The sequence below is a fragment of the Watersipora subatra genome, chromosome 7, assembly GCF_963576615.1.
Source record: "Watersipora subatra chromosome 7, tzWatSuba1.1, whole genome shotgun sequence".
Taxonomy (NCBI): Eukaryota; Metazoa; Bryozoa; class Gymnolaemata; order Cheilostomatida; family Watersiporidae; genus Watersipora; species Watersipora subatra.
This window is the reverse complement of record NC_088714.1, coordinates 62,299,823-62,326,584: the sequence shown is the minus strand read 5'-3', so window position 1 is coordinate 62,326,584 and position 26,762 is coordinate 62,299,823. Positions and strand designations below refer to the sequence as shown.

The window sequence follows — 26,762 nt, the reverse complement described above, 5'->3', positions numbered from 1 at the left end:
TGTATAGTACGACTTATTGTACTAATATAGCTTGCTGCTGGATAGTTGTGGTACATCAAAATTATGAGTAGTTTTAGGAAATTTGCATCGTTCAACCAAATTAGCATTAAAAGTCAATTTTTTTTTCCAGTTTTTTCTCTAGTATACCAATTTTCTAATGACAAGCCCACCTAAATGTCATTTTGAAACATGCACATTACACTACATCCAATCGATTACGATTCCTGCTACTATTGAAAATGTAATGTTTTTATAAACACAAACTTTGACATGTGTAATCATTTGGTAGTGCGTATATATTGTCAATAATATAGGCATCGAGTAAATATTGTATAGTAATGTACCATAATAAAATAAGATTATGTATATCATAGTATTATATCTTTGATAAATAAAAAGGTTTGTTTTATTAAAAAAAACCTTGACCAGAGAGAGCTAGCTCATATTGCATTCGAAGTCATAGCACAAAGCAGTAATGGTTTTTAAGATAAACTCAACATTCAGCAGGAGCCAAGGCCAGGATTACTCATAGGCATTATTGTCACTGTTACTAGCTGAAGACCTGTCACCGAGATCAGCATCACCGCTTACATCAGTTGATGGGGAGTGTATTAAAGAGTCACTGCTGTCGCTATAGCTAATCAAAGAGCCATCTTCCCCTGCCGCGGCGGGTAACTCGGGGACCAATAGTGGTAACCTAGCACGAGGACGAGCTAACAAAGTACTTGGCTCATAAGCACCTTCATTCTCAGTAATATTGGGGGAGACTTGAGCGGGTGGATGAGATGGTGTTACTGTCATTGGTGCACTTGCTGTACGGGCAGTTGTTGTCACAGGAGGCAGGCTCTCGGCACAGGTAATAATTGAATCACTTGAAGGCTTAGTTGCATCTGCAGCATGAAGAGACCCATGCTGTGCTGAAGGCCCATTATCGAATGTAGGATTGGGGGCAAATAAATCTTCTACAGCCTCGACAAGCTGACCTATCATTGATGACGATGCAGGCAAGTCAGACGGGGTCTCCAAAACTGTCTTAGCAGGATCAGATGACACGGAGACCTCTTTCTGAGGAAGCATTGGAGAAGGGTTATCTTCTTCACCACTGACAAAATCTGTGTTAGCTCGAGGGGTTGCCATGAATTGAGCTGCAACAGGAAACGGAGAGGTAGTAAACATTTCTTCAACAGCACCGGAGACAGCCCCAAAAACATCATCAGTGATCGACTCGCGAGGGCGTTCCTCAATTTTTTGTGGCTCCAGAGCTGTTGGAGATTGTTTGTCATGCTCTGATGCTATCTCCTTTGCAACACTTTTATCTTCCGCAAGCTGAGCTTCTGATTTTGCAAACTGCGCTTCGCTTGACTCGATGCCAACATCTTCTGTCGCCAATGGTTCCAATTTGTCTGAAAGTGAATCCTCACTGCTCATCTCGTAAGCAGTTTGAGGGACAGGTTTTTCAGTTGTGTCAATGGGAGGCTGATCTAAACAAAGTTTTTTTTCAGGGTCAGAATAGAGAGAAGCTGGTTGTTTGGTATCTGTTTCAAAGACAATGGCATCTTTGCTTTTGTTTTCTATCAAAATTGGCATGTCGGCTGTAGGCAAAACTGGTTCGGCTTTCTCCATAGGAGGTTCAGAGATTTCTATGGCTTCATTCGGAGTTGTGAGAGGTTCTGCTAAATTAATGTTTAAACTGGGCCGCAGATCCTCTTCCACAACAGGCCTTTTATCATCAGATTGTTGTAGTGCAAAGGTTGGCAAGGTAAGGTCTACTGGTGCAGTTTTAGGCAATAGCTGTGACTGTTGGTCAATTGTGGAATGTGCCTGGGTATTTTCTGTTGAAAATGGTGGGGTGAGAGCTTTTCGCTCATCGTTTGGTAGAACTTCTGCTCTTTGTTCGTCAAATGTTGGTAAACTGCTATCTTCCTCACTTTTGCAAGAAGAAGCACACAATTCATTATTTTTGAGTGACGAATGAATGTTTGGTTGACCTTTTTCATCAACTGATTCACTAGTAGATTTTTCCATTGCTGTTTCAAATAAAACAGGACTCACAGACATCCTGACAGGTGGCTGAGTAAGTACTGGCCCTGTAACAGGACGCGCTACAGCCACATTTTCACCAGGTGGTGAGGTGTTTTGACTCTTTTCCTCACTTGTCGCAAATGATGTGTCAGTCAAACTGTCAGACGACTCATCACTGTTCGTTTGTATAGGAGAAGTTTCTTCTTTGTTGGCAATGGAAGAAACCAACATGCTCTCATTAGATGGTGAAAATAGCGGTGTATCAGCAGTTGGAAGGGTAGACTTGACTTGATCAATGTCAACTAGGGAATGCGACTCTTTCAGGTGCACATCAACTGGAGAAAATGATGAAGTGGCTGAGATAGGCTGCTCGTCTTCTTTTTGAGCGTTTGGCTGAAAACTGAGCTCATCAACTAAAATTAAAGGTTCTACGCTTTCAATCGTCATTTCAGATTTATTTTTATCAGCAGGTGAAGAAGGAAATTCATTTTTACCGACTATTGGAGAATGGTCTTCACTCGAAGGTGGGGACAGTGGCTCATCTCCACGTGAAAGTAAAGAGACAGGCTGGTGAGTGCCTAAGTTGGGTTGTGGTAAGACTTCTGCATCAAATTCATGAGTTGCTGGTGATTCATCCGTTACTGAAACCACAGGTAACTGGACCATTCCCCCAGATGCCACTGATGTTGTGTCGTTGCTATCATGGAGTGAGATGTCTGAGACTGTAAGTGGAGAAAACAATGAATCATGGTTCTCACAGTTGGGTGAAGTCTCAATGTTGATGGTTTCCTTTACATCTGACTGTTGGTGCGGTTTAGAAAAGTCAATTGAATGTGGAGTGTCACCATTCGAAGGGGAACTTGCTGCATCAGAGCGCTCAGTGTCAATTGACTTCCTAGCATCATTAGACTTCCTCATAGCGTGAAATTCAGAAGGCAAGACCTTTACCATGTACGGTGGATAGCGACGAACTGGTAATTGTGACTCCTTAGCCTCCGTGGACAACTGGCTATTGTTGCTACTATCAGATGAAGAATCAGACGAAGACCCTTCATCCCTAAGGTTGCTCTTGTTTAATGAAGTACTGAGTTCTTGAACTGACTGACTGTCTTCATCTCCATAAATGCTGTCAGGTTTCCTGTCTTCAGATGTGACTTTGTCTTCTTCCGAAGATGTTGACCTTACTTCAGGCAACTGAGTGACATCTCTAAATGACAGTGGTTTTGCTACCTCACTGTCATGAACAGAAGCTGTTGAATCGTGAAAAGGGGTCATGGGATCATAGTTGGGCAAGCTCTCACTATTGGCAGGATCCAGCATTTTGGACTGCTGCGGTGATTCGGAGAAATTGATTAATGGAGGAGTAGAGCTATCTGAAGATGAATACACAGCGGCAGAACTCTCATCACCAATAGGCTTCTTAGCATCACCAGACTTCAAAGTAACTTGCTCTTTTACCATATACGGCGAATAGCGACGGACTGGCAATTTGGGCTTGCTAACTTCTTTTGATGATCGGCTGCTCTCGCTACTATCTGACGATGAGTCAGAGAGAGATCCGTCGTCTTCAAGGTCGCTCTCATTCAACGAAGAACTGTCTCCATCATCTGAACCTACATACGAGCTATCGGAAGATAGGGGATCATTTGAACTGTGTAACTGAGGTTGGCTTTCAAAAGAGGTTTCTTTCTCTTCTTTTGTCGATGTTGACCTAGGCGGAGGAACCGGCGGATGATCAACTTTTTTAGACTGTTTTTCTTCAACCGGAACAGGATTAGGCAAAGGAGAATCCAAATTAAATTCTGAAACAGGCACAACTACGTGTGGTAAATACTCAGTAACAGTAGGTGTGGTTGGTGAAGGAGATAACGATGCCTGTGATGAAGCATGATGAGCTGTTGATGGTGTGTTTGTTTGAATCTCTTGCATTTCAATAACTGTATGGTCAGGCTTTTGCTGATTCTTGACAGAGCTTGGAACAGCATAAATAGGTGCAGCAGCGGCAAGAAGAGGAGTCACTTCATGTTCTTCATCTAAAATGAAACATACATTTTAACTGAACAAGCAACCATGTAAAATGATGGAATGTCCTGAACACTCTTTCATCGACTATGAAATGATCGCAACACATTTGCTTGTTGTTGCCAAACATGGAGGCAGTTTCCATTTGATAACATAAATAGTTAGCGATACAGATAATGAACTAAATTCAAAGTGACAGACGCTAGCAAGTGCAGTTTTCATGAAGGAAAGATGGGAATGGAAGAGAAAAGACCTTTTAGCCAGACCAAACAAATAGAGGCAGACCGACGATAGTACATGTGTATAAGAAGTTAGTGTATCGCTCAGCATGATGAAAACATGCCTAACAACTTGTCTTCAATATCTAATATCATGCTCGTCCAAAAGTAACTTAGAAAGATTTTGAAATGAAATGGGCACAGAAAACTAATTATGATAATTGTACAGCGCAAAAACAGCTAATCATAACCCGGATGTAAATGCAGCCATTTCTATTGTTGCGACTTATCTATTACAAAATACATTGACAGAGCTGTGCAATGGTGAGTCACAACTGAAGAATTTTTGCTAAACTTGTGACATAATTATAAGATTCCACAGAGGTTTCATTGGTACTAAAAGCTTAATGATTATGATGCAGCATATTCACATACAGTAGATGTTCCTGCAACTTACGTAATCCTTCAGAGACTGTTTACGTTATAGCGATTTTATGTTATACAAAATCTAAAATCTATGTAAATATTCTAATATGTTCTAAGACTCAAACTCACCTTGCCGGCACTTCAAATTAACCAAAAATTAACATCCTAATTTAATGATTGTACAGTAACTGTGGTATTATTGGTTTGTGTTAACAACTTTTCCCTGGTTTCCTACCATTTGCACTTGACTTAGCGTCTACAATTATGGTTATTTTATGCTATGTTAAGATAGGTGCACACTATATATATGTCGATTTAAATCGATTTTTCTTTCTCTACAGCAAGGTCAATGCTGTCTGATACGTGTCTAATATAGTAAAAATACATATACAACAAATATCCCGATAAGCATTACATTTTCTCTCCTAAGTGTGGCAAAGGACAACACAATATTTTTTAAGGCTAATTATGGACTCTCCATATTCAAATTGAATTTGAGAACATGCACCAACTTGATGTTTTACGTTATATTGAATTTCTTATGTAGTACAATATACAAACTTTACATAAGTTCTTTGCGTTAAGTTTAGTTTATGTAAAAGGTGTACCTTACAGGAGCAAGTTTTAATGCCTGATTTAACAGTTACAAGCCCGGGTGAATTAGTAAAGTATATTTTAAAATCAACCAGAGCAAACTAAACATGGAAAATACTAAGTGGATCATAATAATTCAACAAGTAAGCTTATGAGGAGTCTTTTTTGTGACAACTCATGTTGGGGTTTATTTTGGCTCAAAAGTTAGAAAAGTGGTATGAACAATTGTAATTGGTTTATGCTAGTGGATCAATTACTCTAAAAAAACTATTGTAATTCGAAATATGCTGTGGAGCTGCTCCGTGTTCCGCTTGATACACCTACCAGACAATTCAAAAAATGTCATAACTTTACTCACCATTCAGTATGGTCGAGAGTTATGGATAGATTCTAAGAGTACACTGATAAGCACAAATATATATAATGCATATATATGTATATATATATGTTATATAATTTAAATACCTTGAATGGTATTCTGTTTGTAAGTTGCAAGATTGTTGCACCCTAAGTAGGCCTTCCCAGAACCACAGTACTATTAGAGTTTTGAAAAGATTGAACATTAGGCTTTCACAAAAATTAAAAAATCGCTATGAATTGACTTGACTAGTAGCAAGTCCAAAATAACTATTGTTACATCATTTAAAGGATTAGCATCGAAACCAAAATATATAACACCAATGCTAGTTTCTACGTTGCATTTGAAAATTAACACGACTTATTTTCTAGCATTAACAAACTTCAACATAATTGTCTTAACATAAGTAGTACCTCTGCTATCTTACTATTACCGCTGTTACATAAAGCTCCCTAAAGGGCCCCAAACACCAGATCTTGGGCAAACCACAATATTATAAACAACCTTGCATAAGGTGTCCCACACGCGAAGTAGTGAGACATTACTGTATTGAATTTATAGTGAGACTAGTTAAATGTCCTGCGTTGCAAAGGTATTAAAAACAGCTTACAAACAGTGGCAGGTAATGTAGTTGACTGCCACTTGCCATTAGCCTGGCACATTGCCAATGGCTAATTTTAGCAAGCTAGTATACGTATTGCTAAACTTACTAATAAGAGCCTGGAGAGCAAGCTTTAGTGACGTTGCGCTGTAACGCCATATATAACATCATATATATATATAACATCATATATATATATACAGTCAAACATGGATAACTCGTCCACGGATAGCTCGAACACATGGTTAATTCGAACAGTTTCTTTGGTCCGTTCCCACGTAATGATAAATTGCTATAGATAACTCGAACTCAACACTGTTAATTCGAACTGTTTTTTGCCAAACGGCTACCGAAACGGTTGTTATCGCTTTAGAAAATCACTTTATTCAAAGCCATAGAGGTAAACTTCATCTTTTCGTAATTCATAAGCGTCGTTATTACCACCATCGGCAAAATATTTTTGTCAACGACTTTTCTAAAAGTTTGGTGAAATTTGATTTATACTGCGATACGATGAATAGCACGGGCTAACCGGTCACGCGCACAAGGATTTTCGCCACGCACATACAAAACAAAAATCGCATGTTGTTTTGTATGTGCATGGCGAAAATCCTTGAGTGCGTGACCCGGCTAACCCGTGATGAATAGTTTTCCGACGTTGATTCCGTGTTGAATCAACGTCGGAATGTTGAATGTTTAAAACGTCTTAAAAATGTTGTAATTAAACGTATACGTTGTCTGAGCTACAAAAAACTATTCATCGTTTGACCTAAACACAGAATACGTATGTACATTCAATAAGTATCTATTAAAAAGCGTGAGTGATATAGAATGTACCGTAAAACCTCGTAAAACTTCTAATTGAACTGCCTCGGAGTGTTGCTCTTAACGAATCCCAGGTAAAGTAAGGTAATCTGCATAAACTTCAAGAAAAAACGGCAAAATTGATCGTGGGTAAAACCCCAAAAGAAAAAAATGTCTTTTCTTTTGAGCATTTCAACAACGATCAAGTTTTGCCAATGTCAATCTGAAAAACGTCCTGGCAATAACATCACCTCAAACAACAAACCAATCTCAAGTGATAGAAAAATCTCTATACTTTTTCGTGAAAACGTTTTAAACTTTACATTAGAAGCATTTAATTTGAAACAAGCCATTTGTGCTTTTGATTTATATTATAGTTTGTATATGTACATGTATCTACTAATAAATAAGTAAATATATGGACTTGTGACAGTGCTCTGATAACTTGAACGCTCTGATAATTCGAACACTTTTGCTCGGTCCCTTGAAGTTCGAGTTATCCATGTTTGACTGTATATACGTATAAGGAAATCATCAGCGGATTATTTAATTTTTTTATTGTGAAATAGGAATTTCTTTACCCAGCTAGAAACTGATCGAAATGCTTAGCCTTTGATTAAAGAAGGTTCCAATGTAGTTTTGATTGCAGCCACTCAAATAATGTCTGATACATTCTATAAAATTACCCAAAAATGTTTATGAAATGATTCACAGTGGACCCTACCATATGACATTAATCCTTTCTGGTGTTGGGACCGTAAAGCGAAAATGTCTAATAGAGGAGCATAGGAACCTATAGTAACTAAATAATGCAAACCACGGTTGAACATAACAAAATTTTATGTACAGTAGTTATTACTACAATCTTGGGGAGGGAATCAGGCATCTATAATTGGGCCAGCTTATGGTATCTAACATATTATTGTGATAAAATGTAAAAAAAATCAGGAAACACAGAACTTCAGTCTGGTAGCTGGATGGACATGGTAATGTTAGAGAAACATCAGCAGTGCCATCGTGTTATCAACTGCAGCCAGCCAGAAGGTGTAAACAAATTATCCAATACAAAAAGCAGCAGGTAGTCTTTTCATGAACAGCTGATGGAGGCAGCAGTAAACAGCGCATAGTTTATTAGGTCAAGATGACCTAACATTAGTCAAGGTTGACAGATCGGCATCAGCTGACAGACAGACTTATCGAGTCAAGTTCATCTAGTTGGTTGCTGTTCCTGGGTAATACAGATGTCGATAAACGCTTGTCTATACAATTGTAGTCTGAGAAATGCTTCAAAGTTCACTCTCTCTCATGTTGTGCGATGAAGAAAGCACACTGATAACGGCTGGCATTTTTATAATGCTAAGCTATTAGCGGGTAGGTTTTCTCCCTAAGCATGTGAAAGCTTGTTCACTAGTTTGTCTTGTGACTGACTATTATAGGTTCATTTCAATTACTCAGGCTATGGGCTGTTGAAACCTCAACCCTGTACAGTACTGCTGGTGCCACTAATTTGGCTGGGTAGCCTTTACTCAATTACGATGATGCATTTTTCAGATGCATTTTTACGATGATGTATTTCAGGATAACAGTTTTATGGTGGATTGTGTACATCCACAAACATCTTGTGATTATATACTCATAGCTATAAGCTTAAAGATTAACTTACACACAATTTACGGAGATTTTATCAGAAAATATCGTCGATATTTTTCGATCATTTGAGATTTTTTTGATATATTTGACTGCCAGAACGTTTCAAGATGAAAATCAAGAAAACTCCATCACGATTAAAATATTCGGAAAGAAAATACGTGGGAGATGACTTCACTAGTTGATATCAGCTATTATGTCCAAGTTGAAGCTTTAAACGTATCTATTCAGTCGGTCTCTTTGCAACAATATACCTCATAATAACACTTTAGCCACATTTGAGCGTTTTCACTGCAATCAGGCTTTATCGATATCCATCTTGAAACATCCTGGCACTTGTACAACTTCAAACATCACAAACAATGACAAATAATAGAAAAATACCGAAAGGCCCTACTATCTGATAGAATCGACTGAAATTCTATGCAAGTTAATCTTTGAAGATAAGTTTTATATAGGCGACATGATTATAAGGGTATAAATATATGTAATGTAAAAACGCTGTCAGTTGACCTTTATGTTTTTAAAACATGATTTCAAACAGCTAAGAAAGAAGACGTATTTTCAATACAATGAGCAATAACCAACAAGTTTGCGTGGTTACCAAGAAGAGATACCAATTGTATTAGATCACATTGCATTCGATATTTAAAATGAATCATGTCTTATTTCCTGTTTACTAATGGTTTTCACAAAGATGCTCAGAAATGAGAAGACAATCAAAAATTTCCTACGATTTCTGTAACAATTCTACAAGCTAATAATTTTAAATTTATCCAAGAGATTTTACTACTTATAGCATAAATAATATATCACGGGTTGAATATCAAAAACATAAGCCCACTTGAACCTGTTGTTTTTATGTACTTTGACCATAGAACGCAGAACTAGCTTCGCAAGCTGCCAGTTACCAGCATATGAAGTGATGCCTAGCTCATGAGCAGGAATGTCAAGTCAGAGCCTGCCAGAAAACAAGTGGAATTAGTAATACCCTTCGCTTACAGCCGGACCGCCAGAGTCATTCTAATAGCTATCGGGTTCTTCCTGCTAACCTCAGACACTTTGGCATGCATTATGCATGCTAGTCCTCCACGGTGCCCGCCCAATGAATGCTTTTCAAGGATTCATTGATACAAAACCTGAGCAATAAAACTGCGACCTATATAAGACAAGGTCGTCAGAAATCTCTGAAACCACCAAGTTTGTAAATTGAAATGCAATGGCTGGGTAATGGTGTATGATCTTCAAACATCTTACAAGGTCATAGTAAGGTGAAGAGACTTATTAAACCTCTACAAGCTGTAGAGGCATAATATGATGTAACAAGTAGGAGTTTTGATACATTTTTTTGTTGTAAAAGAAAGTTTTCATGTAGCCTGCGCTCTCGACCATGACCTAATTTATGTACGGAGGATATGCTTAGCTAAAATGCTAAACAATTGCCGAACAGACTAGACCTCCCGATAGATGGCTCTACGACTAACAAGGATTAGCTGCTAACACTAACAATCATTCATTTACATTTAACTATCTGTCGGCACATTGAATTAAGTTTTATTTCTTAGAAATAAAGTAGAACCCCGGGATACGGCGACCCTAGGATCTGGTTTTTTCAGGGTACATTGTCGAATACGATATTTTCGGGGCCCATGGTTAAGGTATTTCCTCTGCCATACTGTATAGACAAAAATTACTAAGATGCAGATTCTTCATTGGCCGAAATCCTCTCTTACTCTAGGACACTTATGTATTCGCCTCATCTAACTTTCGCGTTTTCGAGGAGTCATCCTCTCGCGAAAACTTCATGAGTGAAACTAAAGTATCATAACGAACGAGCGAAAACGTGGAATTAAATAGCTTTGTTCATTGATAGTCCAAGAAACCAATGGCAGCAAGCGATCAACTTGCATTATCGATTTTGGCAACACAATTCTACCTGCGGTTTACAATTACAAACTAGTCCCAAATTGAAAAAAAATTTCTTACCGGTGAACCGAACCTGAGGAATCTAATTAGGCCTATGTTTGTTCCACTGCATTTATTTTCACATCACTATATTTTCGCACTCAGCAGAGCTGTGAAATTAAATTGCATCGAAATTTTACTCTGTATGCTACTCACGAAACTAAATACTAGCGAAATATAAGTGTTCTTAGGGTAGGCTAATAGGCTGAGGCAATATGAGACGCTAGTCGAAATAAGGAAAGCTATTGGTCGATTTGACAACCTTGCCAGATTTATAGCACAAACACTAAAAAAAATTCTCACGAGCCATATTATGTACAGTGTTAATAGCATGCGCAAGTGCTATTTCATAAATATTTTGAACAGCCACCGGAAACAGGCTTCTTTGCATAGGTATTTCTCCAAAATAGATGCTTCAGAAAGCATAGGTATTATGAGCCCCGGCTATGCGGCGATTTCACTTTACGATCCAAACTCCGAAACAGATTAAAATAGTATCCCAGGGTTTTACTGTATAAACATAAAATAGCTTAATGCGCATTAAAATTTTCATATTGTTACGTGGCAGTAATGACCTAAAGATGCAAAAAATGACTAAAGTAGACTAGTTGGTTAAGATAACAGCTAACTAGCAGGACCAAAGGCTAGATTAAGAGAAGGCATAGTGCCAAATCAGGAGTGACTAGCATGCCCAACTTGTCTTACTAATAGAGGCCTGAACACGCTCGGACAATGTATTCAATAGGTATAGGCGGGTTTAATCTTTGTTTCAAGGAAAATTTAAAAAAATGTACAATAACTCAGTTTCAGAGAAAGGTAACCACGAGTCACTGAAAGTGCCATGAAGATAGATTGATAGACAGCAAGCTAAAGTACTCCAGATTAACTATGCACAAAGCATAGCTAAGAATAACTAGCATGTCTGTACATCTTCTAGGGCGCCTTCACGATGCCCTAAATCATCAGCTTGTGTAGTCTTTACACTAGCAAATGTATCCCTGTACAGATGCCCTATTAGATTTGTTTAATTTCAATGATGGGATATGAATCAGATGATTCACATAACATGATACCCCAGGCCTTGACAGCCACCAGATCAGCACGTGATCTCTACGAAAATAAAAGGAGTCCTTATCTCTAATATCAGTAAGAGTACGCATTGTGGAGCGAGACTTATATGTGTGGTATTACAGTGAGTCATGCCTCAAATGATGGAGGAGGAAAGAGATTTTAATTTTTAGAGCCACAAAGTTGCTGCTGACGTTTGACTGCCTTTTTGACCAAAGAAAAATGTTTTACATAATGGCACAGATGCCTGGGTTGTGGACTCGCAGTACAAACACATTTCATGACCACTTCTGACGATGAAAGCCTGTTCTACGCACTTTGAAAGATTTCACTCCTAGCGTTAATGTATTAAGTTTTCCAAAGCAAATGCTGCCATAACTACTACTGCCATAACTACTACTACTGCTCCTACTACTACTATTAATACTACTATTCCTACCAATACTGCTACTACCACTACTACTATTATCACTACTACTGCTAATATTGCTACTACTGCTAGTACTACTATTACTACTACTACAACTGCTACTATAACTACTAATACTACGACTACTACTATTACTACTACTGAGCTATTAATACTACTACTGCTACTTCTACTACTACTACTACTATTACTACTACTATCACTATTACTACTATTACTACTACTATTACTACTATTACTACTATTGATACTCCTACTACTACTCCTACTACTACTATTATTAATACTACTATTAGGCCTACTGCTACTGTTACTACTACTATTACTACTACTATCACTGCTACTGCTACTATCACTACTACTACTACTGCTATTACTACTACTGCTATTACTACTACTATTGCTACTACTACTGCTGCTACTACGACTACAATGCTACCATCACAGTTACTTGCTAGCACTAAAGCCATTGTTGAGTTCATTAGCATCCTTTCTTGTGGCATGAATGAATAATCTCAAAAACAGATAGCTTTGAACATACAGTATAAAATTAGAGTGAGAATTTAACTCTAATTCAAAGAAGTACACTCTGTGAATCAGTTTTATCAGTGAAAGTGAAGAGACTAAAATAAAAAAAAAGAAATTAACAGAAATATACATGCTAAGTTAATTAATACTTCTTTATACGACAGCCTGAACAATGTGTACCAATTCATACCGATGGTTCTTCGATGTTGTGGATAACGTGATCTATTTATTTCTGTGTATGATAATTGCTGCAGGACTAGTATTTGATTCTAGTGCGTAAAAAAGAAGTTATTTCAAGAAAAATTAAAAACAAAAAAGAGAACAGTACGTCATGGAGTATTTACTGATGCAAACGCAGATGGGTTTATGAGTTTGAACACCGTCATCATCGACGATCACCAAAGTATTGTTACATCAACCCGAGATGCGGCTATATAGTGTGAACCAGCCTTTAGCTGACCAAATCAACACCTGTTCATGACAGAAGCTAGTCAACTTAAGAGCCGGGAGCGCTTTGCATGACAATGGGTCTTGTCTCTGAATACGTTTCTTTGACTGTATTTCTAGAGGGTGATAAGAGACACAAGTGTATGTAGCCTACTATGCCTTGTAGCTACTGCTGTTAGAGTCAGTTTACTAAGAAGCAGCGTATCCGGTAGTGAGTAGTTAATCATATTTGCTTATTTAATCTACATGATAAAGTCTAGGTAAGACACCCGAAACAAAGGAATGATTCCTCAGCCTTCAGGGTATATGAACGAGCAGGAACTACATCTAGGCTATGTTATCAAATATCATTGATAAAGGCACTCACAGCAAGTGCGGTAAAGGAAGAAAGCCAACTATAACCTTATTAGAGGCTCGGAGATTAACCACCCAGCTTTGCTAATTACACCTTAGATGATGTATAACATGGTCTCATATAATTAAGGTTAAAGAACAGATGACCTTGTACTCAATTTTATCATTGAAATAAATAATAAGATATATAGCAAAGTTTAAAAGCTGTTAATTAAGAAAAGAAGGAAAAAACTTCAACAAAAATCAGGAAAAGAAGATGTTTACAAAAAACTCAAAAATGCGTTATAGAGAGATCTGCCTTATAACTTGATTGACTTTTAAACCTTGTTTCTTTCTTATGCCTAATTTAAGGTATGCTAATAATAATAATACTGATATTGGAAAGTCCAAATCAAAAGTTCATAACCAATAATCAATAATCGATCTGCGCTGGGAAGGAGTGACAAGCAGTCTCACAAAACCAATAAGAGATGAACTTAACTTTTAGTATTGACATATTTTAGTTAGGAGTCCAGTCAAATCTCATCATGCGAGATTATCTTGTTTCTTCGTAAGCTAAAACTCTTTTATTTGGAAGCAAATATTCTATTAAGTGCATGCAGCTATTCATGTAATTCATTCCACAACCCAAAGCCCTGCATTAACTCTTTAACTAATGTGTTCTGTGTCATCAGCATGGAATTCCTCGCCAATTTGGCTAAGGAAAATTAATAGATATGATGGTTTTAGGGCTGCTTTGAAGCAGTACTCGCTGGACTCTCTGGGATAGATTTGTTCTGATTTATTTTGCTTAGACTATCCATGTTTTCTTCATTATGAATCTCATCTGGTAACTCAGGCTTTGTGCCTCAAATTACCATGCTACGTCGCATATGGGCCCTCATTGCACCTTACTTTTTTCTATCATCTTGGTATTTAATGTAGAATAAAACAGACAAACTATCTCACTATGCAATTTTTAGCTCATTCTCAAATAATTTTTGTGGAGAAAGATTTTTGGCTGACGTACACTCAGTACTTTTATTGTAAAAGCTAGAGTTTTTAATCCAGAGCTTCATTCTAAAGTTTTTTTAAATCAGCAGAAATTCTGCGCATGAATCAACACATTTGAAGTACAGAAGATGGTTTAATACTTTGTCTAGTTTAGCGAAATCAGCTGCGAAAGAAAAACCCTATCATTTTCACGGTTTGACCAAAACGCAAACCCCATTCTTTTATATAGAAATATAATTCCGAACCCTTTTCTCCTTATCAACCCCTTTCCCGAGACACCCTTTTCATTAACACCGAGTTTCACGTGTTAGCGATGCATACACGTGAAACTCGATCGAGAAAGAATGAACGGAAGTATTGAAAATGTTAAAATAGGAAGTGCTGGCATGGTATATTAAACCATAACTGTCACGAACAACTTTTATCGTAAATACTAGGTAAATCAGACACGCTGATTCCGATTTTGTACTCAAAATAAAGATTAGTCCACTAACCTTCAAAGTCATTTAGGCTTTTTTAAAGCGTTTCAATATCCGTTTCGAAAACAACACAATCGGCATTACAAGCTCCGCCCATAAATATGTGACGAAACCTAGCTTTTTCAGAAATGGAAGTTAGGAATGTTTAGTCCGATTTAGAATAATAGAGATGGGTGTCTTAAAACCCATTATTATCTAAATCCAGCCTGTAAAATAATTTCAGTTTTTTATGAAAGGGATATAAACTATTTAAAATTGCTCGCAGCTTGTTACATGACGTTTAAATGGGCTGGACGCCGAGAAAAATGAGCTCAAAAAGCGCGGTATTATCACAAGCTAGCGTTGTTATCGCGCTTTTTAAATATGCAATGCTAAATAGCTTATCTACCTTTCAGAAAAGACTGTTATTATTTTTAAGGCTGAATTTAAATATTAATGGATTTTAAAACACCCATCTCTATTATTCTAAATCGGTCTAAACATCCCTACGTAACTTCTGTTGCTAAAAAGCTAGGTTACGTCACGTATTTATGGGCGGAGCTTGTTATGCCGATCGTGTTGTTTTCGAGACCGATATTAAAACGCTATAAAAAATCCTTCATTACTCTGAAAATTAGTGGCCTAATCTTTATTTTGATTACAAAATCGGAATCAGCGTGTCTGATTTACCTAGTAAATACAATAAAAGTTGTTCATGGCAGTTATGGTTTTAGTCGCATCATTCGCAAGTGCTGTTCCCATTATTCGCAATAATGTGGATTCGATAAAGTTTTGCGAATCGCAAAACTCGCTTAACTTGTGGATTTACTCGTTTCTACGATGCGTGTAACTTGCGGAGTGCTCAAATTTGCGTGTCATGGGAACAATGATAGTGAGTGATTCCATAAGAATCGGTGAGCGGAACACAACTGAGAGATTTTACCAAAAAATAACTGATCTGACAAAATTATGTCTCATTTCTTCTTACGTCTCATAGAAAATATGAACAGGGCATGAAGGCCAAAAAAAGTTACACTAGCAATCTATTAGATCCAAAAAAAAATTCCGATATAAAAACTGAGTTAATGTAGCTAAATTACATTATGAGGAAAATCCCGACTAGAGTAGCCAATCATCTATGAGATGTGGCTATGAATATTGCTACCTGCATTTTCAGTATTGAATGTTGACTTACATTAGTTGATTTACATGGAAATATTGTTCTCTGAACACTTCTGAGTAAAAACATCTGCACATGTCTTAATAACATGTATTTACAATGAATGTAATCATAGGGGCATTTTTAACATTTTCAATATGTTAAAAATTGAAACCTGTTGAAAAACTTAAACCTCTGCAACCTATAAAGATGAAACCTATCAAACAAGAACTTACATACAATTTTAGATGATTTTATCAAAAGGTATCGGTATTTTTCTATCATTTGCCATTCTCTTCCGATTGCCAGGATGTTTTTAGATTAAAATCAATGAAACAATCAATCAAATCAATGAAACAATCAATCAAATCAATGAAACAATCAATCAAATCAAACTTGATCGCGTTTAAAACACAAAGAATGAAAATATGTGAATTCATGTCACTAGTTGCTATCGCTGCAATAATTGATATCGACTATTGCATTCTAGTCGATGCATTACGCGTCTTTATTTTGTCAGTCCCTTTGCAATTATACACATCATACGCACACTTTCACCTGATCTGAGAGAAAAATCGTGGTTTTAACCACGATCAAGTTCTATCAATTTTAAACTTGAAACATCCCGCCAATCAGATCGCCTCAAATATCAACAACGATCGCAACTGATAAAAAAATTATACTTTCTAATAAAATTAACAAAGATTCTGTGTAAATTGATCTTTAAGCTTGCTATTTGAAATGAAATAATGGAAGTTTGTTAGTCGCGAAAACATGGGTACGAAGCCTTGTAAAAAATTAATATCGTTCTAGCCATTTCCTGCCACGTTCTGAATTAAACTGATCAGTGAAGACAAAAGGGGATAAGCTAATAAAACTATCAGCAATAAAATTTAGTCTTGATTATTTGAGTATTTAGGTAGCTGGATGACCATTCCATGACATTCCAGTTTTTATATGGATTCAAAGAGATACCATCACAGAAGTTACAGCTAGCTCTGTTATAGCACTAAAGTTAAACTGTAAGATAAAGTTATAGATTTGAATTAGAATGCTGTTTCTACAAGACCTACCCTCAGACGACGTACTGGAGCTTGAAACTGAGGCTCTTGCAGAAGATGAATCTGAATCAGGTTTACTAGGCAAAGGTCTGCGTGCCACTACCTCCCCTCCATCGGCCACAGTACGGGGGGCTGGTACTGGTGCCCGCTGTTGTGCGTGTACCCTAGGAATCACTATAATTGGCTCATAGTCTGGTATGAAAGGATAATCGTCGAGCCGCACTCCAGTTTCCCTCACCAATCGGTCATGTCCTTCGACTAATGCTATTTTCTCTCTCAATGTGGGATTCAACTGCTCGGTTGATGCAGATGTGGAAGATTCTGCAGAGAGCCGTCGTCGTCGTCGTCTTCTCCTGTCCTCGATGTCCTCACTGCACGCATTGAGACAACCACAGCAGACCCTTGAAACTACCAATACAGCGATCGGGAGTACGACTAATGCACCGACAATCGCTATGACGATTATCAAATCCGTACGCATGCTGTGAAGAGAGAGTGTCTAGACCGTGATTAGAACCAATCTCCTTCCTCGCATAGTCAGCATCAGAAATGTGACCTGTACTCTGTAAACAAACAGTAGGTAAATTTCTCGATGTTGGCTAAGCTACAGGCAGCAAAGGAGTTAGAATCTAAACCAGCTTCTTAGGCAAGCTGCTGAAATCACCAATTCCACATGGCAGAGATTTGTTCTGCTAAAGTAACAATCAAACTGTAAATATTTAACTTTTTCATAGAAGCTTTTTCTCTGACATTTTCTCCTACAGTATTTCGTCCAAAATGAGGTTTTATGAAGGCTCCTCCAATGAATGGAAATTATAATTTATGCAGACTTCAACAACCAAATGTAAAATAGCTAGCATTCAAGAGTGCATGCTCTAACTTCTACAGTGAAATGATAGATTAATTTTGTGTAATTCAAACTTGAAATGATATAACTGTGATCGCTAATCATCATTAAACAAAAAATCAAATAAATTAAAAAACGAGACACCACATCGGAATCTTATGCAGTCATCAACCATAAAAAGTTGAAAACCATGTAAAATGTGCTTGACAGATATTAGTTTGAGATTTGGCTTGAATATCAGCACAAAGGTTAATTAAAACTTGTGCGATTGGGTTATTTATGATCTATATAGAAACTCGCCTTCATAGCAGGAAACTAAACCATGACAAAAGATATTTCTCAACCACAGTAACTGAATAATAACAGTACTGAATTCAGTAAAAGTATTCATGACTAACAAGTTAGCCCCTTGCTGAGCCTCTTCTGAATGTCCACTGCCATGACAAACTCAGTACAGTAAGCCCTCGGGTAACGATGACCCTGTTATACAATTTTCTCGCCTTATGATGTGGAACACGGCGTTTTTTTACCTCCGCTAAATGGCATTTTTTCTTTCGTCATATGATATCAACAAAAATTTATCTCGAAATTCAAATTTGGCAGTTGGTGTGCTATATACGTCGGAATAACGAAGATGCCAATACGCTATTTGGTGACATCCCTTCTACAACGCATGAAAGAGATATGATGCTCGCTCTCTCTTAGCTCAGCGTTATTTGTTATAACTTATAGCCAAAACGAAACCAAAACCAGATCAGTGATACAATCTTAGCCTATGACAAAGCTGAAGTTTAGTAAATTACATACTAAAACTTATCTTCAAATATGTGTTTAGTAAGCTAAACTAATTTAAGCCAAATTCAAAATTTATGTTATACGGCTGTCTCGAAGGTAAGAATTCCCCATGGTACATACTGCACATAATACATTGTGTTATTACATTTTACTTCAGATCATACCTAGTAAATGCATTAAATACACAACAGTTACGGTAGGTAACTATGGTTACTAAGGTTAACATACTATTTTGTTACTAATTTTTAATATGTACCATTCATATATAACATTTTTATGAGTTTTACCAGGGGGTGTTTAAATTAGATAATTACTATTGCTTTTTATACCCCACTATGCGACATTTTCGCCTTATGATACCAACACTGGAATGAATAAAAATCGTATGACGGGGGTCCACTGTAGTGTCGTAAGGTCCACTGTACTTATGATTATCCTCTGACACTTTACACATCGGCATCTATCCACCAAATGAGTTTGGTTCATTATACAGCTACACGATGTCCAAAAATCACCAGATTATTCGATATCGCAAATAGATGATTTGTAATATATCCCGATATTATAAAAAAATGTATAAGTTTTTGTTTATATTTGTTTTCAGCTTACAAGAAACTGTTTTGTGTTCGTGATAATTACAAACATTTAATTCGCGTGCGAGAAAGGTCATGGAACGAGCTTATTATAAGACTAGAATGCCCTTGTGCTTCAATTCTACTATTGTTCCCTCTGAAAATTGTCAGGTATGAGATAAATCGCCATTATACTATATCGTTTATACGATTGGTGATATCTCTGTAAATGAATGGTGGCAATTTTTAAATTGTCTACTATAAAAGTCACCACCAAACAATTAAAGGGCCATTTCGCGAAGCTATAGTTCATGAGCAATAACTAGTGTGACAGCACTGGAGCTTATCCTATACAGTTCTTATATAGATTGTTAAAGGGTTCGGCGCCTTTGAGTCAGCCATGTTCAAATTTTGCTTGATGATAATTTTTAAAGCCAGTTTTCTTTTAAATGTTGGTTATTGTAAGCGTAAAAGAATTTGTTGGAGGATCAGGACGCTGATTGTGTTATTTATTATCTATAAACATGTCAGTGTTGCATAATCATTTAGGAAGCGCATAGCAGCAGTAGTCGAATTGTCATTTGTTTATAAATCGTGATGCTTCACTTAGCAATGTTTGCCAACCACTATGTTTTCATGATGCCCATTATGCTGATTTGGAGTTGTGCACAACTGTGTTACTGCGAATTTAGTGTTTTTATGGACATCCGCATGATGTGGATTGACTCTGGTGCCTTGTTGAAAAAAGGCGAGGAATTGTACACTATAAGTTAATAATTAGCACCACAGTTAGCGACGCACATTTTATTGACGCAAACATGTGAAACTCGATCAAGGATGATAGAATAATTAAAAAAATTTTTAATGGAATAGCTGTCGCGGTATTTTAATGCACATCATTCACAAGTGCTGTTTACATTATTCCAACCAAAATAGATTCGATAAATTTTGTGAATTGCAAAACCCGCTTAGCTTTCGGATTCACGCCGTTTCCATGATGCGGTTAGCTTGCAGATAGGCTCAAATTTGCGAAGTATGCATGTCATGGAAACACAGTGATTGGTGGCTCTTGGATGGGATGAGAAGGCAGGTTAAATGCCATCTGCACTCCAAGTATTAACACCAGATGTAGTGGTGTCAGGTTTAAGCTAAAGAAGTTTGGTTTTACATTGTTAGTAAGAATTGTTTCTAGGGCTACGGAAGCTGTGATTTGAGTTTCTTACCTAAATATATAAGTCATTAAAACAATGGATTTGCTCCATAGAAACCAAAAATATATCTCAACAGGTCTTAAAGATGAACTTGCACAAAACTTGGGTAGATTTTATCGGAAAGTTTTGACATTTTTTTATCATTTGCGATTGTTTTTTATGTTTGAGGTGATCTGACTGCCAGGATGGTTAAAATTAAAATCTACAAAACTTCATCCCAATTAAAATGCTCAGCAAAAAAATATGTGTGAACTGATGTGACTAGTTGCTATCGTTGCTATAGTTGATATCGACTATTGCGTTCATGTTGCAGCCTTACGCATCTCTATTCTGTCGATTTCTTCGCAGCTATAGATGTCATAGTTTTGCACTTTCGCTTGATCTGAGCATTTTAACTGTGATCAAATTTTGAAATCAAAAATCAAATTCATCCTGGCAATGAGAAATAAATAACCACAAAAGATAGAAACATATCGATACTTTCCGATAAAATTTTCTAATATTTGTGAAAAATGATCATTAAGATTGCTTATGAAGTGATAAGTCATGTTCATGACGTTGTCAACATTGCCCATAATACGCACAGGGAAAAACTGGCAAGCCGAAAACATCTTTGGAAAAAGTGTTTCACATAGCCATTACAAGGATGCAGTAGAGATTTGTTGATGATGGCTTCAATTCAACTTCTATCTACATAGACAATTAATTTTCAAGCATGTGTTACTTGAAAATCAAGTGATCGTTTAATTTCACCTGTTGTGTGAGATATGTTCTTTAAAAGTTTTGTGAAAAGAGATTTTTAATACGCCGTGGATTTTTTTGGGTTCATGTTAGCCACGGAGCTAACAATGGTGACGCAGGCTACACAAAATTGTAGAATCAGGGTTTTTATTATTAGTCCATGCTGTTTGTATACACCCCAATAGATGTACAAAATCAACAGTATTTCTTACAATCAGTAATAATCAGAATAAGTGTTTTAAAGGACCCTTTCCATGCATAACATGACTCATTGGCTAATGATATTAGCCAATGAGACACAAGCGATACAAATGCATTATGGACAAATCGTAACACACTGCGAGACGTACTAGCCCCATTCAAGCATTTCAGCCCAATGTGGTACTAAACACCATCTTGCCTAAGCATCTCACTGCTAGTGGTAGTCCAGTGATGTACATCAGAAAAGCAGGATGAAAACCAGCCAAACCTGTGTTACTATAAACACAAAACCCTTGTCATCACAATTAAAAACATGAGGAACAGTGTCACCTAACCACAGAGACAAACCAGAAACAAGCTCGCCTGTGTCATAAGAACATTGGGACCGACACAGCACCTAGTTATTGCTATTCTTGGATGCTATTCTATCCAGTAAGCTTTTCCTCAACGGCTGCACAGTCTATAATAACTGATAAAAATACCAGTTTGTTGTTAGTACAAGTAGGCATATTACCAGCATCCAATCAACCTAATGGCTGACCACAATCAAACTCAATGAAGCAGGAATGACATGCTAGATGGAGAGGTTGCGAACTTCAAGGAAATTTATATGTGGTTGAAAGGGCTCATCAAACAACGGCATAGGAAATGACAAATCACAATTAATTTCATGAACAGCATTGCCTGGATGAATGATGATGTTGTATGGGAGAAAGAGCAACATGCCCTGAACAATTGTCTCACTGTGAAAGGTTCAGTGTATACTGCTTGGCCAGGAAAGTTTTCACAACATTCTGGTCAGTAGTTCCCAGTTAAGAATGGTTCGCACTAGTATCTCAGTACGTCTGCGACAATTGCACAATATATCGGTGATCAACTGTGATAACAGTTTTCACGCTACTCTAGTATTCGCCTCATCTAACTTTCGCGTTTTCGCGGAGTCATCCTCTCGTGAAAATTTCATGAGCGAAACTAAACTATCATAACAAACGAGCGAAAACGTGGAATTAAATAGCTTTGTTCATTGATAGTCCAAGAAACAAATGGCAGCAAGCGATCAAATTGCATTATCGATCTCGGCCACAAAATTCTACCTGCGGTTCACAATTTTAAACTAGTCCCAAATTAAAACATTTTTCTTACTGGTGAACCGAACCTGAGGAATCTAATTATGTTTTTTCCACTGCATTTATTTTCACATCACTATATTTTCGCACTCATCAGAGCTACGAAATTAAATTGCAGCGAAATTTTACTCCGGATGCTACTCACGAAACTAAATACTAGCGAAATATAAGTGTCCTAGGGCATCACAAATCTATTCCTCATCGTTACACAATGTGGTCGCTGAAATGATAAATACTCGTCTTGCAGCAACTATCATGAAAGGACGTATAGGAAAATTATGCAATCCGTGACAGCCATTCACCATCGACAAAATAGTGCACAAAGTGTGCACTTTATGCACATTGCATAAAGTGTTGTAGATACTCAATATCGGGAAAATTTGACAGCAGCCATGTCTCCCGACATATCCACTCCACCTGGGTAATGTAATCAGTTTACGGTGTACATCATCGACGAATAGTTGCCATGAGGACAGCCCTGACATGTGACGAAACAGTGTGCACCAGCCTTCAGTCTTAGTAGGCCTACACATACAATACTTTTTCTAAGAATAAAAAACACAGTCAGCTGGAAAGAAATAGAGAATCCTTATAATTTCCTGTTTACCGTTACCATAGTGATTAAGGTTGAGCAAGAGACTGCATTAGTGGTTGCACAGATTCACTGCTTTTAATAATGCCCGCCATTTTATGCATAGAAGTAAGTAGATTATTCTATTTTGAGAAACTGGTTTTAATTAGTAGAAGAGCTAAATCTCCAATGAATATTTATAATTTTAAAAAACTGCCTAACATGCTAAAATCGTACCCTAGCAACCTGTATTAGCAAGTAAGAAGCAAAGGCTCTAAACCAAACCAGCATACCAAACCTTCGGCCGATATCATTTAAAGCATATCTCGAGAGCTTTGGTGCCAAACATCAGATTAAGAAACTTTCCTTTGACAGGTTATCTAGAAGAATTCCTAGTCAACAAGCTCTATACATTTCAACCTCTATCTTAGCAAGACAGTACACTGTGTTTAAACTATGAGCCACATGCTATATGGACACCGTTGTAAAATTGATGTCTATGAGCCTGAAAGGCGTTTAACGATGCATAAATTCTAAAAGCAGGAGTTTTTGTAAAGCAGCAATAATGATAAAAGAGAAAGAATGAGCTGTTTTTGAACTTTTATAAATTTTGAAATTGATCCATTTTTATATATATATTATTATACTATTATTATACGAAATATATTCTTAGTAGGCCAACATGTAACCACGGTTTAGCTATAAGCTACCGGTAGATTCATGTGTGCCTAGCATTATCTATGTATTCAATATGCAATGCACATTGTACATGTACTGAGCCAAATGGTATTTCAATAATCACTGAATTGGTTAAGCTTTCTTGAACCCATTGATGAAAAAAACAAAGGTTTTGAAATTCAGAAGATTTTACTGTGGACTGTAAAAAACTGTTTAACGCAAGGAATTAGTAATTGCCAAGTTTAACATTATTATGGTATTTATTAACGTACACATTATATATTCTAATTTCATAAACGCATCTTTGATTAAAATTAGAAATGCAACTAATCTTCACTGACTATTAAAAGTACACAACTTCAAAAAACTGAATCACTGTTGTAACAAAACTACTTGCTGCCACTACAAAAACAAATTGCTGTCATAATAATTAGTATATAATATTTAATTGCCTAATTAATTATAATAACACTGTCATTATAAATAGGATGATGAGTAGTGAACTTGACATGCAAACATAAAAACAACAACACTCTATAAAAGAATTCAGTCTACATACAAGTAGCAACTACTAGAAAATATTTCTTTGAAACATGGAATCCGCTTTATATGGGTATCCCCTGTGCTGATCATATCCGTTTGAACTTGCCAATGGTTTTTGATGCCCTGTCGGATGATTGTTTGCCAAAGATTCATCGGTGTGATGGTACGCAAAGTAACAGCAGTTTTCGTCCACCGATGATACAATGATCAGCCTGGCTCTTTGACGAACTTAAGTAACGACCCGACAGTTTCTGTGACGATCCATACTTCAGCATGCCATTGCTTTGTAAAAACGGTGATTTTAGTTTAATGAAATCAGTAGCTTTGAGCTATCATGAAAGTATGCTGAATACTCCCTGCTACACCACAACTGAGTAAATAAGCATTCGTCTAAAAACCGATTGACCTATGCTTTCTATGAGTCGGGTCATGCACATAAAAACTTCACACAATTTTCTATTCAAACTACCTATTGATATAAAAGTGTGGCTCTTATTTCAACTTAAATCTCTTCAAATGGATTCACAAAGATTCCTCGTAGGGCTGACACTTTTACTGGTAAACCATTTAGCTTTCATTATGAATGTTTCGAGTTTAAGCTCTTGTAAAGAGCAGCAAAGAAAAGAGCCATGGTATCTCAAAAGAATACATAATGTATGATGAGCTAGCAAGGCGAAATGACCCGATGTAGCAACACGCCTGATACAGTGATAGGGATGGCTTTTTTGAGTGAATGAGAGAAAGCATTCTTATCTATCAGCTTTTCTAGCTGTTCATATAAACTATAAACAAAGATAACACAACTGTGACTACCCCTCCGCTAGTACGGACTAATCACTAGCTATGACCACCTAGTGAAACGGTTTCAAAACATTCTAGCTTACATCGCATTATGACGGGTTGGATTGATGGGGCATATCATGTGTCAAAGTATTGCCTTGTCTTAGTCTTCAAGTGATGGATAGGTCAGCTCAGAAAAAGCAACTACACCCAGGCCAAATATTAACACCACTTGTATCTCCCACATGAACCAAGCTAATTTTTTAACACCTTTAACATGCTAACGGACAGAACATTGTAACCTTTGCTACCATTGAAGTTCATGCGTATGTATCATTTACTAAGTTTTCATACAGAGATATTGTAGAGACATTCTCATATGGCGCTGCAATTTAGCGCCCAATGATGTTGTCTTGTTGCTTCATATGTTGACTTATGCACCTTGTGACCTTGACATACATAAGGCATCGCATAACTATCGCTCCACTATTATAGCACCCTACGGAAACGTAATCTGTATGTCGGCCTTGCGTAGTGCTTCGACACTAGCGCACCTAGGCGTCGTTACACTATCGCTTTATGGAAGCTTAGTAAATAGCAAGGAGGACTGCTCAGGGTGATACAAATTGAAGTGCAGTAAGAAGTATTGAGTGTGAGAAGAACTTTTTGTTTTGAACACTCCTGGTGTGCTTGTACGGCGGTATCATTTTGGAGTCAGCACACATGAACAGAGAAGAGCGGTTTGTGCAGTTGTTCTTCAGTTTATGAGTCAGATTTTCATTTATAAAGAAGATCATGAGACTATATTTTAAAGAGCAAAAAGAAATTTTATGATAGAAACCAAACTAAGGCATATCGACCCACAATTATTAACTTTTATAATGAGAATAGTTTTGCCACTCAGCTAGTTTAAAATTAGTGATTTGCGACACCTAAAATTTTCCTAAATGATTCCAAGAACAGCATCTGCTAGCCTCTTCGCATTCATTACAAAAACTGTATGTTTCCAAGTTTTTGTTTTAAAAACAGTAACATACTTCATCCGAGTGTCTGTGGCACAAGACACAGACAATAACAGTTGCTAAACAGTGCCCTTAAAGTATCATACCGAACTGATACCACGGTGACAGCATATTCAAAGGCAATTTACTCTGGTAATACATAAGTTCTTACCAAGAACACACCACTATTCTTTCCATTTGAGCAGGTAAGTCGAACAACAAATGTATGACAATAAGTTGGTATCCAGTAGAGTGATCAATGATTTTAGTAGCAGTTATATGAATTTTATAGGATCATTTAACAACTCTGCTGTTGACAACGAAATAGAAAAAAAATACTTCATAATTAGGTTATACTAGATATGATTCTCAAAAAGCAGTTTTGTTTTCAGCTATCCATAACTGTAACTACTGCCTGAATGTACAAAAATTCGCAAACTTGATGTTAAGCATTACCTCCTTTCTCCTAGTGGACACCGTCTTCACTTCAGACAAAAACAAGCGGCCATTATAATGAGATGGTAGACAATCAACTGAAGG

At 37.0% G+C, this 26,762-nt stretch overlaps 1 protein-coding gene across 1 annotated transcript; it reads right to left on the bottom strand.

The window, feature by feature from the left end:
- Window positions 1-275: 275 nt before the first annotated feature.
- Window positions 276-26,762, bottom strand: LOC137399289 (mucin-17-like). Its single transcript, XM_068085330.1, has 3 exons — window positions 26,679-26,762; window positions 17,168-17,718; window positions 276-4,055 (listed from the first exon to the last, which is right to left on the bottom strand). The coding sequence occupies exons 2-3, from the start codon at window positions 17,634-17,636 to the stop codon at window positions 523-525; spliced, it is 4,002 nt and encodes a 1,333-aa protein (XP_067941431.1). The 5' UTR covers window positions 17,637-17,718; window positions 26,679-26,762; the 3' UTR covers window positions 276-522.

Bases quoted from the DNA above. Each gene is read 5' to 3' on its own strand.
- LOC137399289 (XM_068085330.1), bottom strand. From the start codon at position 17,636: ATGCGTACGGATTTGATAATCGTCATAGCGATTGTCGGTGCATTAGTC. The intron at 4,056-17,167 runs GTAGGTCTTGTA...GTTTCATTTTAG, and splicing joins CTCCAGTACGTCGTCTGAGG to ATGAAGAACATGAAGTGACT.